The following is a 14,411-nucleotide window of genomic DNA, read 5'->3' as shown; positions in this document are numbered from 1 at the left end:
TGTCAGAGATTGCTGAACTTTTCATTTCATATGTTGTCTTTTGCAGAGCTTCACAGGGTCGGTACTTTGCTGATAAAACTCTTGAGATCACAGAACCACTAATTTGCATGCCTTTACTGGATTTTCTTGGTTTACTTTTTGGTGTATTGTATTATGATGATAATATTGTAGCTGGGGCCTTGTTTTATACTTTAGGAAGACATACATAAAAAATACAAACAAACATGTCTTTAATAATTTATTAAGATCCAGCTAGCTCTTCAAAAACCTTCAGCACATGTTGTTTCTTGAGGAGCTGTTTGGCTGTTCTGCCTGAGCCGTCTTCTGTGTCTCTCAAGCCAGCTTGGAGAAGGACTCTCACACACTCTGCATGCTGGCCTGCACAAGCCATGTGCAAAGCTGCCAAGAAATACACAAGAACAGATTGATCACTATGATGCTTTCATTTGAGCACAGTTAGCAATGCCACCATTTGAATGTTCTGAGCTTTAAAAGAACAACTTTAAGGTCTGATGAAAAGTTATTTCCTGATTCCCCTTTTTACCCTTTAAAATGTTATGCCGTCTTCACCACGACGCTGCCTTTCACATTATATTTACATACAATACATGTTGTTGATACATAGACGTTGATTGACATGCCTGGATTTAATTGTACATAAGCATAATAATGCCCAAAGTGGTGTGGAATAAAACTGGAATAAACTTTGCATAAAATAGTTTACTTAAACATGTTTTATTTGAGTAAAAGTTTGAGTCATATGATAAATAGACTATATTTTCAAAGGTCAATTTCATATTTTTCTTTATTAAATGCAGCCAAAGAATACCCATCAGAAAAAATGGACCTACCTGACCTTCCTTTAGCATCCTTAGCATGAAGAGCGGCTCCTAATGAAATGAGCGTCTTTATCGTACTGCTATGGCCTTCCTGCAAAAAGTAAATCTAACTTTACTACATGGTTGATTCATTCACTGCCTTATGTCTGAAGGTCTGTGTCCAATATCAATATCAATATACCTTCAGTATAACTGATATGGCAGTCTACCCCACAGAAATTATCTTAAAGAGCAGGAACTGAGGAGCTCTACAGTGCACTGCTTACACGTTATCGGACTCTGGACTCTCTAGATATGAGAAATAGTCACAACTGTCCAACAGTCTTTTAAATGAAATGTTGAAAATATATTTTCTTGAACTTGCCCAACAAAAGCTCTCAAGAGGATTTTAAATACATGTGACATCTTGTAGTTAACTTGTAGTTCCCCACCTGTGCAAATAGCACATTCAACTTTTTATTGCAAACACCCTTGAAGACCATATCCGATAATTTGTGCCACATACACTGCTAACCAAAAGACAAAGTGTCCATGGAAATCTCCACTACTTGATGGTTAAAAAAGGTTTATTAGTAAAACTAATACAATTGTTTGTATTCATAACATTTTCTTGAAAACAAAACAGTTAATTTGCTTATGTTGAATTAAACCAGTACCAGTATTTATGTGACACTTCTCCACAGAGTTTTATTAATACAGTCCAATATGCTCATGTTATAAAGCACTGGCCTTAAACGCATGTACTTTCTGGCATCTAAATGACTGGCCTTTCCCTTCACCGCCCAGTAGACTCACTGTAGCAGTCTTGAGAAATAATCTGCCCACTCTAATACCTACCAGTGGAATAATGAAACACCTACACAAAAGACAAAACCTCTTCAAATCCTTTAATCTACAACGTGATCATCTTTTTGTAAGAGTAATGCAACATGTTTTGTGAGGGCAAATCTACACATTAAATGGACACCGATAGCCCAAACATTTAAAGCAAATCCTTTTTATGGGTTTGGTTTGTATAAAAATTAGTCTATTCAATTTACCAATTAATCAAGATTTGTTTAGGTTTACCACTGTTTAAGAAACCTTATGGTAAAGTTACAAGCTGTACAAATGTCCTCTAGTAATGGCCAACACAAATATTCAAGTCCAGAGCCAGGTTTAAAACTGGGTACAAAATTCCAGACAGAATTAGGGCACTGACCTTAGCTGCATAGTGCAGAGCAGTTAGTCTGATGTCAGTGGCTCTTTCACTCGCATCCACTCCCAATTCTTGGACGATGAAGCGTATCGCTCCATCCTGACCTGTGACGGCAGCCTGGTGTAAAGGCTGTGACCCTAAGTTATCAGCAACTGTGAAAGAGGCCTGATACACACATAAACAAACACAAAACATGCTAAATTAACTCCCTGCTTCCTACAGAAACACAGCAGATTCTCTGAATAAATACAGGTTAACACTCGTAGCTTGACACTTTGTGCAATAGAGACACAAATTATACACAAGGAAAGGGTGTAAAGAATTGATTGCTCATTTGTAGCTCAATTGGGGGGGTTATCTAGGTTTTTCCTCTAATTTTTAGAAGATCAGATTTTTTAACCTCTGATTTAGCTCAGTTATTTAAAACTAGCTTTTTCTAGCTCTCTTGTGACCTACCTGATGCTTTTCCATCAGCTGTTTCGCAATTTCAATGTGCCCGTTCCTTAATGCGTCCATGAAAGGAGTAACTCCACAGCTGTCTCTGCAGTCAGGCTCATAGTGGCATCTGCAAAGATAAGCCGGAGCAATAAACACTCCCGAAGCTGTACGAAAGAGAAAGCTGTAAAAGGCTGTAAAAAATATGTAACTACTTTTAAACTCGTGGCTACAGACTACCATATATTTCCTATATAAATGATGTATACCACTTTTGAATTTCACTGAGAAGAACTGAAAAACATCATTTTACAACAACAACAACAACAACAAATAATCTTTGTATCATACAAAAGTTTCAATAACAATTTCACTTACTACCCTTGCAGTTTCAACCCCCTTTTCTCCTTACTCTACTAAACTGAACTGGCAGGTCTAATTCTCCTCTGTTTCTGGATGCTGTTGAATAAACTGTGACACATTAGACAAATCAGCAGTACATTCCCCGTCATCACACTGCTGTTTCTGGCACATAATGTCTATTGTTTCTCTCCATCTAGACCTCTGCAGCACATCACACTGCCCTGTAGCATTACCTCGAACTCTGGAAATGACTTAGGACAGTCAGTTTAATAATTGATAGCTTTGTTTGTTTCAAGAGAGCAAAAACATATCAAACTTACTTATCTAACAGGATATTGACAACATCTTCACATCCATGCATTGCTGGAAAAAGAAGGGATGACCTCAACATTCTGCCGTCAATATATTTTTTTAAAGACATAAATCAATCCCAATGATTTCTGAAAAAACAAACCCTTTATGAAGCATAATGACAAGTCACAGAGAGGTATAGATGTATTTTCAATTCAATATAATTACTTCTTTGGAAACATTAGAACAATGTAGTGTAATCAAGCTCACATGTGATGCAATCTTGCATACCCTGTTCAATTTTATATATATATATATATATATAAATACAAATAAATATAATAAATATAAACACACACTTTACAGTTAAAAGTAAAAGGGACATTAACTGACATCTCACAGAGCTACACACAAAGCTGTGGAGCCTGCATAGAAATGTTGGCAGCTAGAAATTGGTTTGCTCGTAGTATATGATACAAGTTATTTTTTGTTTGTGTTTTGTTTGAAATGGCTGGTCCTGTTTCTTGCACCGACCCTACCTGCGGTGTGCAGCGGAGTTCTCAGAGTCTTGCTCTCAGTGCTCCACACTCCGGGACAGACCTGCAGCAGGTGCTCAATGACAGCAGGTTCTCCTTCTCGACATGCAACGTGAAAACAGTTCCAGCCATCCTTGTTCTTCAGACCTGCGTTTGCGCCATTCTCTGTCAACTCCTTGATAATATCCAGGTTTCTTCTTGTACAGGCCATCATGAGAGGTGTCCTCGAATGCAAGAAAAACACAAAAACAGTGTAAGACTAATCATTTTGCAGCTACACAATTCTTGAGATTCAGTTTCAGTTTTTTTTTTTTTACATTGGTACTGTCATTTCCTGATATTTATGAGGGATAAAATCACCTCTATTTCCACAAGCAGCCACTGAGGAGAGCAAGTTCTTGTAATACTGAGATTTTGGTTGATTTAAAATATATTAACATGACCTGACCAAAACATCTTTGGCTTTTGATTGTATTCCTTCATATCATTGTCATGTGACTACTAATGTAGCAATACTATTAGTGAAGTCAAAACCATTAGAATCTCAGTCGAATTTAAAACTGGTCTTTAGGGGAGAATATTGGTCTACGTACAGTATGTGTATCACGATAGTGTTTAGTATGTGTACATATCATTGCACTGAATACTTTGCCAGTTTCCTCCAGGACACCCGCTGCCAGTGGAAAGCTGGGTAACGCAGATATACTTCCTTTCCTCCCTAGATAATCTTACATATCAATTACTATGGTAAAGTTAGAAATGCAAATTAATTGATTAATGGATTGATACATAAATAGTAACAAAGACTCATTAGAACACTGATCTAGGAATGTACTGTTTGGGTGACAGTTTATTCTGGAATGTCACATCTGCCATGTAATTAACATGGTATACAGAAGCTATTGGGGAAATACAAAATCACCTTACAAACTAGTGTAAAATAATATTTAAAACATATGCAATGCTCATCATTCTCAGAAATCCTATTATTATAAACTATTCTCATTCTTACCAGTCAGCCTTTTTCAAACTGTCTATTTTCGCCCCTTTGGCAACCAGGTAGCGGACACACTCCCTCTGGCTCATGGAAGCCGCTTCGTGCAATGCTGTCTTGTAATCACTGTTATAAAGCTCGATGTCCAACCCTATCTCTTCTATTAAAAATCTCACAATGTCCAAATGGCCGTGTCTGGCTGCATAATGTAACATCGTATCGCCAGATTTCCCGAAATGCTTCCTTTTTATCAGGCACTGCAGCGTGTCCTTCCCTGCCAACTCATTTTTAATCAGAGACAGGTCTCCTTCTTGGATTAGCTTTACCACATATTTCAGCGTAGTGTCCTCACCCATATTGGTGCTAGAAATAGGCAAGACACAGTAGTAGTAAATAGCTGACCTTTAGGAGGCACATTTATAAACAACAACAACAACAACAAAAAAGCTCCCCTCCTTCATAAAAGATTAATCAAAATAATACACATGCCTTTAAAAATGGTTAGTGGTTACATTACCCAATACAGCATGCACGACGCCCCTTGCAGTTCACAACATGTAGAAAACTGGTCAACCAAAACATTTCCCTGGGTTACATTCCTAAACGGCTGAACTACATATAAAAACATCGGACGTGCATTGAGAAAACACAGTTAAGACTGATATAGAGGCTATATAATTGTTTTTTTTTTCCCTTCCAGACTGTATGTTTAGACAAACCAGACTGAACCCATTCAAGTTAGAAACACATCGAAAGTCCTTAGTCCTCCAGGAGAAAAAACAAAGCAAATGCAACGAAGAGTGGCAGTCTTCGTTTATGAAACACAACAGCGGTGAGAGCCAATGGCGTCCTTGCTTTGAAATGTATAGCCGGGTCGCAATGATAATATTACATATTTGTACATATTCTGTCTGGTTTAAAGACTCGTTTTCCAGGCAGTTTGAAACACCCACGTCAACTCTTCTAGTATTATGGTCGCGTTCTTGTTGCGCAGATGTCCGCAGTGCTGTGCAGATCTGCAGAATCCCTGCGATCTCAACCAATGGGATCGGTGGAATTCTGCAGATCTGTGCAGAACTGCGTTAAAATGCGCATAGTACAAGAGAGTGAGGCGCGCAAGTTATCTTACTGGTCTTCTGCGTCATAAAGCAGTAGCTATAAGTTACCTCAATTATCTTTAATTACAAAAATTGATAAAAAATGGATAAATAAAGATTTAATTATCGTGAGCTATGGTGTAAATATCCCCCTCTGCGTTACGAAAAATCTGTGTAACGTCAATATTATTTATGAACATTTGAAAAACTATCAGGGATTCCCAAAGTGCGGCCCGGGGGCCAAATTGCACATGTAATCTGGGGGAAAATAATAAAACAACAATTAAAGTTCATAAATGTTCCCTAACGGAGATATATTGGAATTAAAACAGGTATGATTTGGGACATACTTTGTTATCATCGGTGTCCCCCACCTCCCATGCAACCTCAGGAAATTGGCCCTCCATCACCAGACATTGGGAACCCCTGTCCTAGATGGTGTAAATACCATGTATGTATGTGACTAGATAATGAGGCAAGTAACATTATCAGAAACAGGATGGCTATGTCAATAAAACTCAAGAAGTGTGATTGACAGGGAATCACATTTGTCCGAGTCATACGTTTTCCATAGCCAACTATGCAATTAACTCTTGTTTTAATGGACATGTGAATAAGTGAACGACAGTATTTTCTAATTATTATTAGTCAATTGAACTTACTCAATTGACTAAGAAACTGCATGTCATGGCTAAAGCAAAGCAATTCAAGGAAGCTGAATATCTGTGTAGTTAATAATAATAATGTAGCTTAAAGATTGTGTGAGAAAAATAGATTTCAACACGTACTTTGTGGTAATGTGTGTAGGTTGTATACTGTCAAATATATAACATATTTAGACCATTACATCGTACTAAAGTTCAGTAATGTTTGCGAATAATCTTAACATTACTTGGGGAACATATCCATGTAAGAAAAGTACTGGTTCTTTTTTTTAATTTTAAACAGTAGAAAAGGAAAAGTTTCTTCTAAAACCTCATTAGAAAAGGTTAATATAATATATCACTTTATTGAAACTTCCCTTATGAACATGAAGTAATTTGGATATGTCAGTCAAACATTAACAATCACTCTGCCACCAGCTGCCCATCTTGAAGGCTTTTAAAAACCAAGCTATGTATTTCCATCACCATACGTAGGCCCCTTGACCATGCCTAAAAAGTCTTGTATTGACTATAGTCCACAGCTTTGCTATTGTACTTTGAAGCGGTAAATCAGCCTGGTTGTAACGCTTGCTCCTGCCCTGTATTGAAAGCAGGATGGCGCGAGGAAGGACCTGAGGGAAACGTTTCTCCTGCCATGAGACTGTCTGAGGCGACCTTCACCCCTGGTCAAGACTTTGTAAAGGTAGCATGTCCCAACTTATCACTGTTTCTTCCTTCCCTAATGTCTAGCGATCAATGTTGGAAAAAGGTTTTAGTCATGACATGTTGACGAATATTAAATGTTTAGTTTAGTTTAGTTTAACTTAACTTTAGAGAAGTCCTGCCCTTCATCATCATCAGTGACTGAACTCACAACAAACACTGGCTATCTTTTCCAATAGGAAGACCGTTCATCAGAGGAAGACGAAGAGGAAGGCGGAGACTGAAGTTGTGCAAAGAGGTAAAGTGATGATCTTTACTTGGTGCAGCTGGGGAGGGAATGAAAACAATAACGGTGGTGAAAGAGAAAACCCTTTCTATATGGATCTCTCCTGATTTACTCAACTACTAGAGCCATTGATTGGAATGCAGGTTGAACCCAAGTGCAGACATAGCTATTTTTACCTGTTTAATTGTAAGATGTTATAATTCAGCCCTGTGTATTGTGCATTTCTAAAGCATGAGAGAGTGTCTAACAGGATAGATACTTTAAAAACTAATGAGATAATCCAGATAATTATCCAAAATAGCAATACACCTCTCTGAATATGAGAAATATCTACTGTAGTCATTTTGGATGATAAATGAAATAAATAAGCCATGTGCAGACGTATGGTTACTTGGGATGTGTTCACAGTAATTGTCTTCAAAAAACATTTGACAGGTTTAGAATGTTGAGGTGAAAAATGATACTTGGGGAGTGTAAGTTGTTACTATGGTAACAGAAATGTAGGATAATGTGTTTTAATTACAGTCATTTAATATCTCTTCTTATCCAGGTCCTTTACTGAAGTGGTTCACTTATCTTTTTAACAATACGTGTCGACTATGATCTGATCCAATTTGTTTTGCAGAATTAATGGAAGGTCTTGGCTTGGAGAGTTGTGGATGATCTGATTTATTTCATGTATTGATTGGTTTCTTTCTTCTAGAAAGATGGAGCTTTCCAAATTAATCTGTTCTCTTTAGAAAATGCTGGTGATCCAGCTTCTGTCTGATGAATGTCACCATATAGGCTGTGGTATGGCGTGTGCTGGGAGCCGTGCTGGTTTCAGGTCATGGCTTTGGTTTGCTGTATTTCTAGATCGTTTAACAGGATTCCTTACCTTACAAGGTCGTCTTTAACAATGTTAACAATAAGCTGATTAACTGATTTCATCCATTCTTATTAAATGGAACTTCAGTGTTTATCTAATCTAATACCATTAATGTGAATGTGCTGAGGTTGTGATTGGCAGTTAAGTTAAAAAAACAGAAGTTTGTTGTTTTTCAAATGTATTTAATTGCTGTTCCTTTTGTGCTTGTGTTTCAGTATCAGGCTGGGATTCAGACATCGATACTTCTGTCTTCAGCCCAAACATGTCTGCTGGTGGGATGGCCAAGACAGGTGGGGGTCAGCTATCAGCAGGACAGGGGGGTCGGGGTCAAGGTGTCAATCATGAGGTCACAGAAACAAGACTATAACAAGGCATGGGGGTAGGTGTATGGGGCAGAGGGTGATTGAACAAGTGCACATGGTGTTCAGGAATGTTGATTGATAGATTGAATGAAGGGAGCTGGGAGAAGTGACTGGTAAGGAAGGTTGATGGTGATATCTAGTGGGGAAACATGGAAGTGCAGCTGTTCTTTGTCCTGAACTCTTTCAAATTGTGATGTCTTTAGGCTTGAAATAGAAAATGCCAGACTGGAAATGACTTGCAAATACCAGACAGAGAGAATAGAGAAGTTTCAGAAAGAAGCGCGAGAGTTTGAAGTGGTCTCTCTAACCCTTGATCCATTTTGTTGCATACCTTTCATAATCACCATACTTTCTGTAGATTAAATGGATGCTTTGAACATCTTGTATGATTCTAAAGTGTTATCCTTTACCTGCTGATGTTTAATATTCTTATTTTTCATATATTTTTTCCTCTTGGAAACATTTGGTTATATTCCATACTGTTCTTATTGTTATTTATGGAGGCAAAATAGACCTGCATGCTTGTTTTGTGTTTGAGAACGGTGAATATACACTCACCTAAAGGATTATTAGGAACACCATACTAATACTGTGTTTGACCCCCTTTCACCTTCAGAACTGCCTTAATTCTACATGGCATTGATTCAACAAGGTGCTGAAAGCATTCTTTAGAAATGTTGGCCCATATTGATAGGATAGCATCTTGCAGTTGATGGAGATTTGTGGGATGCACATCCAGGGCACGAAGCTCCCGTTCCACCACATCCCAAAGATGCTCTATTGGGTTGAGATCTGGTGACTGTGGGGGCCAGTTTAGTACAGTGAACTCATTGTCATGTTCAAGAAACCAATTTGAAATGATTCGACCTTTGTGACATGGTGCATTATCCTGCTGGAAGTAGCCATCAGAGGATGGGTACATGGTGGTCATAAAGGGATGGACATGGTCAGAAACAATGCTCAGGTAGGCCGTGGCATTTAAACGATGCCCAATTGGCACTAAGGGGCCTAAAGTATGCCAAGAAAACATCCCCCACACCATTACACCACCACCACCAGCCTGCACAGTGGTAACAAGGCATGATGGATCCATGTTCTCATTCTGTTTACGCCAAATTCTGACTCTACCATCTGAATGTCTCAACAGAAATCGAGACTCATCAGACCAGGCAACATTTTTCCAGTTTTCAACTGTCCAATTTTGGTGAGCTTGTGCAAATTGTAGCCTCTTTTTCCTATTTGTAGTGGAGATGAGTGGTACCCGGTGGGGTCTTCTGCTGTTGTAGCCCATCCGCCTCAAGGTTGTACGTGTTGTGGCTTCACAAATGCTTTGCTGCATTCCTCGGTTGTAACGAGTGGTTATTTCAGTCAAAGTTGCTCTTCTATCAGCTTGAATCAGTCGGCCCATTCTCCTCTGACCTCTAGCATCAACAAGGCATTTTCGCCCACAGGACTGCCGCATACTGGATGTTTTTCCCTTTTCACACCATTCTTTGTAAACTCTAGAAATGGTTGTGCGTGAAAATCCCAGGAACTGAGCAGATTGTGAAATACTCAGACCGGCCCATCTGGCACCAACAACCATGCCACGCTCAAAATTGCTTAAATCAACTTTCTTTCCCATTCAGACATTCAGTTTAGAGTTCAGGAGATTGTCTTGACCAGGACCACACCCCTAAATGCATTGAAGCAACTGCCATGTGATTGGTTGGTTAGATAATTGCATTAATGAGAAATTGAACAGGTGTTCCTAATAATCCTTTAGGTGAGTGTATTTGAAACTGCATGAAGCAGGTTGCTCTTTTTTTTTTGTATGTCCTTAGATTTTTCTTCTTTTTTCATCCATGGGTGGTTTGGGCACTGTTCTTATTCTTTATTGAATAACAGTGAACCACAACTGTTTCTCTCCCATATTATAGTCTGTACGGTGTATTTTGCTGCAGGTACAGGATTGGTTAGGGGATTTTGTAACAGACCTGTTATCCAGACGTGGATACTACATGAGCTCAGAGAAACTGTTCAGCTGCTTAAAGGAGGAGCCAGTTGACCAGGAGCTACAGGAGAAACTTGAAGATGTCCAGATGATTTTAGAGGTGAACCATTTAATGCAACGCGTTGCTTTGCTATTAGCAGATGGGTCAAAGTTTTGATGTAGTCCAGCCCTTAGCTAGTTGTTGACCTTTATTTCCTCTCTGTCTCTCTTTGAATTGCTTCTCTGCTATTATAGTGAATTCGCCTCTCAGAAGGACTTACGAAGGATTAAAGCCGCCAATGAGGCATCTTTGAGATACAAACTGCAGCTGAGGATCCAAGACCTGGAGTGGAAGCTCAGCGAGGCGTACAGTGCCCAGCAGGACAGCCTTTCGCAGAGGGGCTCCACACAGCTTGCTGAGCTCAAGTGTTACGAAGAGTGTGACACAGAAAATCTCAAACTCTGCGAGTGCTTATCAGCCAAACTAAAGAGGTAAAACCCAGTTCCTTTCCTGAACTTTTTCATGCATTTTTCGTACACTCTGCAAGGAAAGTAAATTAAACCCTCTGAAAATAAGAAGGTACATGAAGGCAGTGGTGCCCAGCCCTGGTTATGGAGTCGTGTTGGCTGTTTTTTGGTGCTTTTTGGTGCATCTGAGTGATTTCCACTGTTTAACAGCTGACAATAATGAGAGAGATCCTGTTAAAATCAAGACAAAACAGGGGAACTCGAAGACCAGGGCTGAGAACCTGTAGAGCCCTAATCCAGGTGGTTGTATGTGTAAAGTCACCTTTAATCAGATTCTAAAGCTTATGTTATGTTTGTAATTGATTAATTGGCAAGTGAGTTCAATTAAAGGAAATGGGCCCTTGCAGGCTGAAGATGAAGTCTGCCTCAAATGATCTTTACATGACCTACTAGTTGCAGCTAGACCAGCGGCATAATAAATCAGAGTGCAGAGCTTCCAGATGGATGAGTTACAGGTGACCTTCAAAGCCTGCTAGACTGGGGCTGCCAGGACCATTGTTAGAGACCGCTGCATTAAGAAATGTGAATGCTTAAACATACACCTATATTTAAAATAAAAGGGGGGGCGTTAATATATATATATATTTTTTTTTTGTCGTTGTTTGTTTTTCTTCTCTTTCAAGCAGGTTGAGGCCAACACCAATAGAGTTCTTCAGCTGGGAGGAAGTTTCCTGAGCCCAACAGGGCTTACATTGCAAAGGTCAGCTTAAGCAAATAATCAAACACGGAAATGGAAAAAAAAAAACTACAATCTGATATCACATTGAAAGAATAAATGACTGTGTTGGTTCAGTTTCAGCAGTAACCACATGCACTCCCTTGCTTCTGCTTCTGGCCATTCTGGAGGGTAATTTTACCTCACAGGTCTAGACAAATTTGTTTTTGGAAACAAGACAACTGCAGTTTAGTTTAGTCCAAGAGACTGATGATGATGATTGGCAATGCTGTGCTATTAATTCACCTCATTTGAGTAGAGGTTCATGTATCACAGCTAGAAAAACAATTAATGTAACTGTAAAATATGTTACGCACTCTGACACTGCTTCTAGACAGCGCTCAGCAGATTAAACACTGCCGTCTGACCATTTGTAATGTCCTTTTTGTTCGCAGCCAAAGCTGACCTGGATCATGCTTCTGCCAGGATGTCTCCAGTCGGCTCAGTGGCTGGTGTCGACTTGGATCCTGTTCCAGAGATTCACAGGAGTACATGAAGGTCTTGAAAAAAATAACCAGTTCCCTTTCAATTAGACAACCAATTTTAAATAAAAATCACACACTTGATTTTCTTTTATATAATTTTAAGTATTTCAACTTGATTCTATTCTAGTCGTGTCGAGTATTGGAGGCAGGTTAATGGTATTGATCATTTCTGTTATTTCTAAACTGGCAAAGGCTACAGACATAAAATCAATACTGAATGACATGACATACAGGAGCAGAGATAAAAGTTCACTAGAAACATGTTTTTCTCAATCTTAAAAGGCATCCCAGTTGCAATTAAGAATAATAGCACAAGAACAGTTCAATTAAAAAGTACATATACCAATGGTAAGTAGCTAATGTGGCAATAACATTCAAGATATGGATAATACTTCTAGAGTGGAAGCAGTGTAAGCTGTACAGACCTGCTAATACACGACAGACTGCATGGCAGTCATATGGAACGCATCGATATATTGCATAACAATAAAACAATGTCTGATCCTGAAAGATTCTTGGAAGAAAGAAACACTTGATGGTCATATTCTATGAAAAACAGCTGATGAAAATATGGCTTTGATGATATCAATTGAAATTCATGTAGTGTTCCTCCTGAACGTATAAGTGCAACATGACACATTTCATATTCTGCAAAACACATATATAAATAAGTCTAATGTAGTGCTTTGCTTTAATTTGAAATGTAAAAATGTATAACAGGGAATATTTCTGTATCACTTGATTTTAGCTGTTTTTTATTTATTATCATAACCATGGTTCCCTGGTAAAGAAAGACAACAATTACTGAATGGGAAGAGCTTTCTGACCTGCAAATCATGTGAAAACTCATACCAAAGCTGCCCAATAGGGTGGAGGAGTCCCGCCCCCGTGCCATTTCTAATTTCAGTGCCATGAATATAGAGGCGAGTAGAGATTAATGGAGGGCTTCGAATAACCGTGGTGACCATGCCCTCCAAGCACTCGGGTGACGGGAGCTGCAGCCACTGCACGGTCTTCACATCGACCAACAGGTGCAGGAGAGCAGGGAACCCTTCCCCAGCCTTTGTATTTCATGACTTCTCAATGGACAATAAACATTGAACCTAATAAGTGAGTGTTTTTTTTGCTTAATTTGTTTAGAAGGGATGAGAGCAGCTTTAGTTTTATTATTAGATATCTTAGCAGATCCCCTTAGCTAGGGTGAATTACACAATATGTGACAATTCTATTGTCAGTCCAGAATCACGTGTATTTAATGAAAGGTACCAGGTTGAGCTGTATGAATGGATTAAAATAAAATGAATTGTCACTATCCCAAGGATTACCTGGAACCAATTAATTAAAAAATATTGTCATAGACTAGGCAGTGTTTTGGGGAATGTGACTTGCGATCTTGCTGAAAATCGATTATTAGATAATCGCAGTCAAGCCAATTAAGTGTCTGCTGTGATTCTGCATGTGAGAAAAACATGTATTAAGCAATGATCCAAACATTAATGCATCTCTATGCATTTATATAATGTGGGCTTTTTTTGGGGGGGGGATTCACATTGCATTTAATAAGATGTGAATATAAATATATGTATTGTTTCTGATTCACTATGATGGTTTATCAATTAAGTATTTCAGAGGCCTTTAAATGTTTTTCACACTATTCACCCTGAACTACTGTGGGCAAACTCATAGCATTACTGTCTGTGTGAATAAAACTGCCCTGACTGTTAAATTCCATAAATTCTTGATATAAATGCTAGTGCAAAATATAAAAATAAGTACTGCCAGTCCTTATGTCCTTCAAAGCACAGCTACCACAATCCAGCTCATTCCCATGCTGGCAAACAGAGATTTGCCCCCAAGCTTTTAGTAGTGTATAGTATCATCATGCTTGTTGATATATTTTCAACTGAACAAACTGCACATTCTTTTCTCCTATACTCTTTCCTATTTCATATCTATCGCCCAGAAGGCACAGTCTAGGTGAAGTTGGCAAAGATTTTCCCAGCCAAGTTCCCAAGCCACGTATGATTTAATGCCAGAATGGCTTCACCACTGGACACTCCCACATCGCATGCAGGAAGGTGCCATTTGTCTCCTTGCATCTCCAACATAAATGTTTACGCAATTTCCCTGCTCTA

The 14,411-nt window shown here is 38.8% G+C and overlaps 1 protein-coding gene and 1 long non-coding RNA gene across 5 annotated transcripts; one reads left to right on the top strand and one right to left on the bottom strand.

Moving 5' to 3' along the window:
* Positions 1–225: 225 nt before the first annotated feature.
* On the bottom strand, positions 226–5,464 carry ankrd16 (ankyrin repeat domain 16). Of its 3 annotated transcripts, none has more exons than XM_066705117.1 (8): positions 5,146–5,464; positions 4,675–5,019; positions 3,666–3,886; positions 3,156–3,198; positions 2,494–2,602; positions 2,041–2,202; positions 852–930; positions 226–399 (listed from the first exon to the last, which is right to left on the bottom strand). In XM_066705117.1, exons 2-8 carry the CDS (start codon positions 5,010–5,012, stop codon positions 242–244), a joined length of 1,110 nt encoding a protein of 369 aa, XP_066561214.1. In that variant the 5' UTR covers positions 5,013–5,019; positions 5,146–5,464; the 3' UTR covers positions 226–241. The 3 variants fall into 3 exon arrangements, with proteins under 3 accessions (XP_066561214.1, XP_066561212.1, XP_066561213.1); XM_066705115.1 differs by having other exon boundaries at positions 5,174–5,464; XM_066705116.1 differs by having other exon boundaries at positions 4,675–5,167.
* Positions 5,430–13,034, top strand: LOC136750224 (uncharacterized). 2 transcript variants are annotated; one of them, XR_010816844.1, is made up of 8 exons: positions 5,430–5,488; positions 7,012–7,100; positions 7,300–7,358; positions 8,430–8,504; positions 10,520–10,669; positions 10,804–11,040; positions 11,700–11,776; positions 12,187–13,034. It is a non-coding gene; the product is annotated as an uncharacterized LOC136750224 (long non-coding RNA). The 2 variants fall into 2 exon arrangements; XR_010816843.1 differs by lacking the exons at positions 5,430–5,488; positions 7,012–7,100; positions 7,300–7,358; positions 8,430–8,504 and having other exon boundaries at positions 10,348–10,669.
* Positions 13,035–14,411: the final 1,377 nt, after the last annotated feature.

Source organism: Amia ocellicauda, chromosome 5 (assembly GCF_036373705.1).
Source record: "Amia ocellicauda isolate fAmiCal2 chromosome 5, fAmiCal2.hap1, whole genome shotgun sequence".
NCBI lineage: Eukaryota > Metazoa > Chordata > Actinopteri > Amiiformes > Amiidae > Amia > Amia ocellicauda.
Note: the sequence above shows the minus strand (reverse complement) of the source record. Positions and strands in the feature narration are given on the sequence as shown.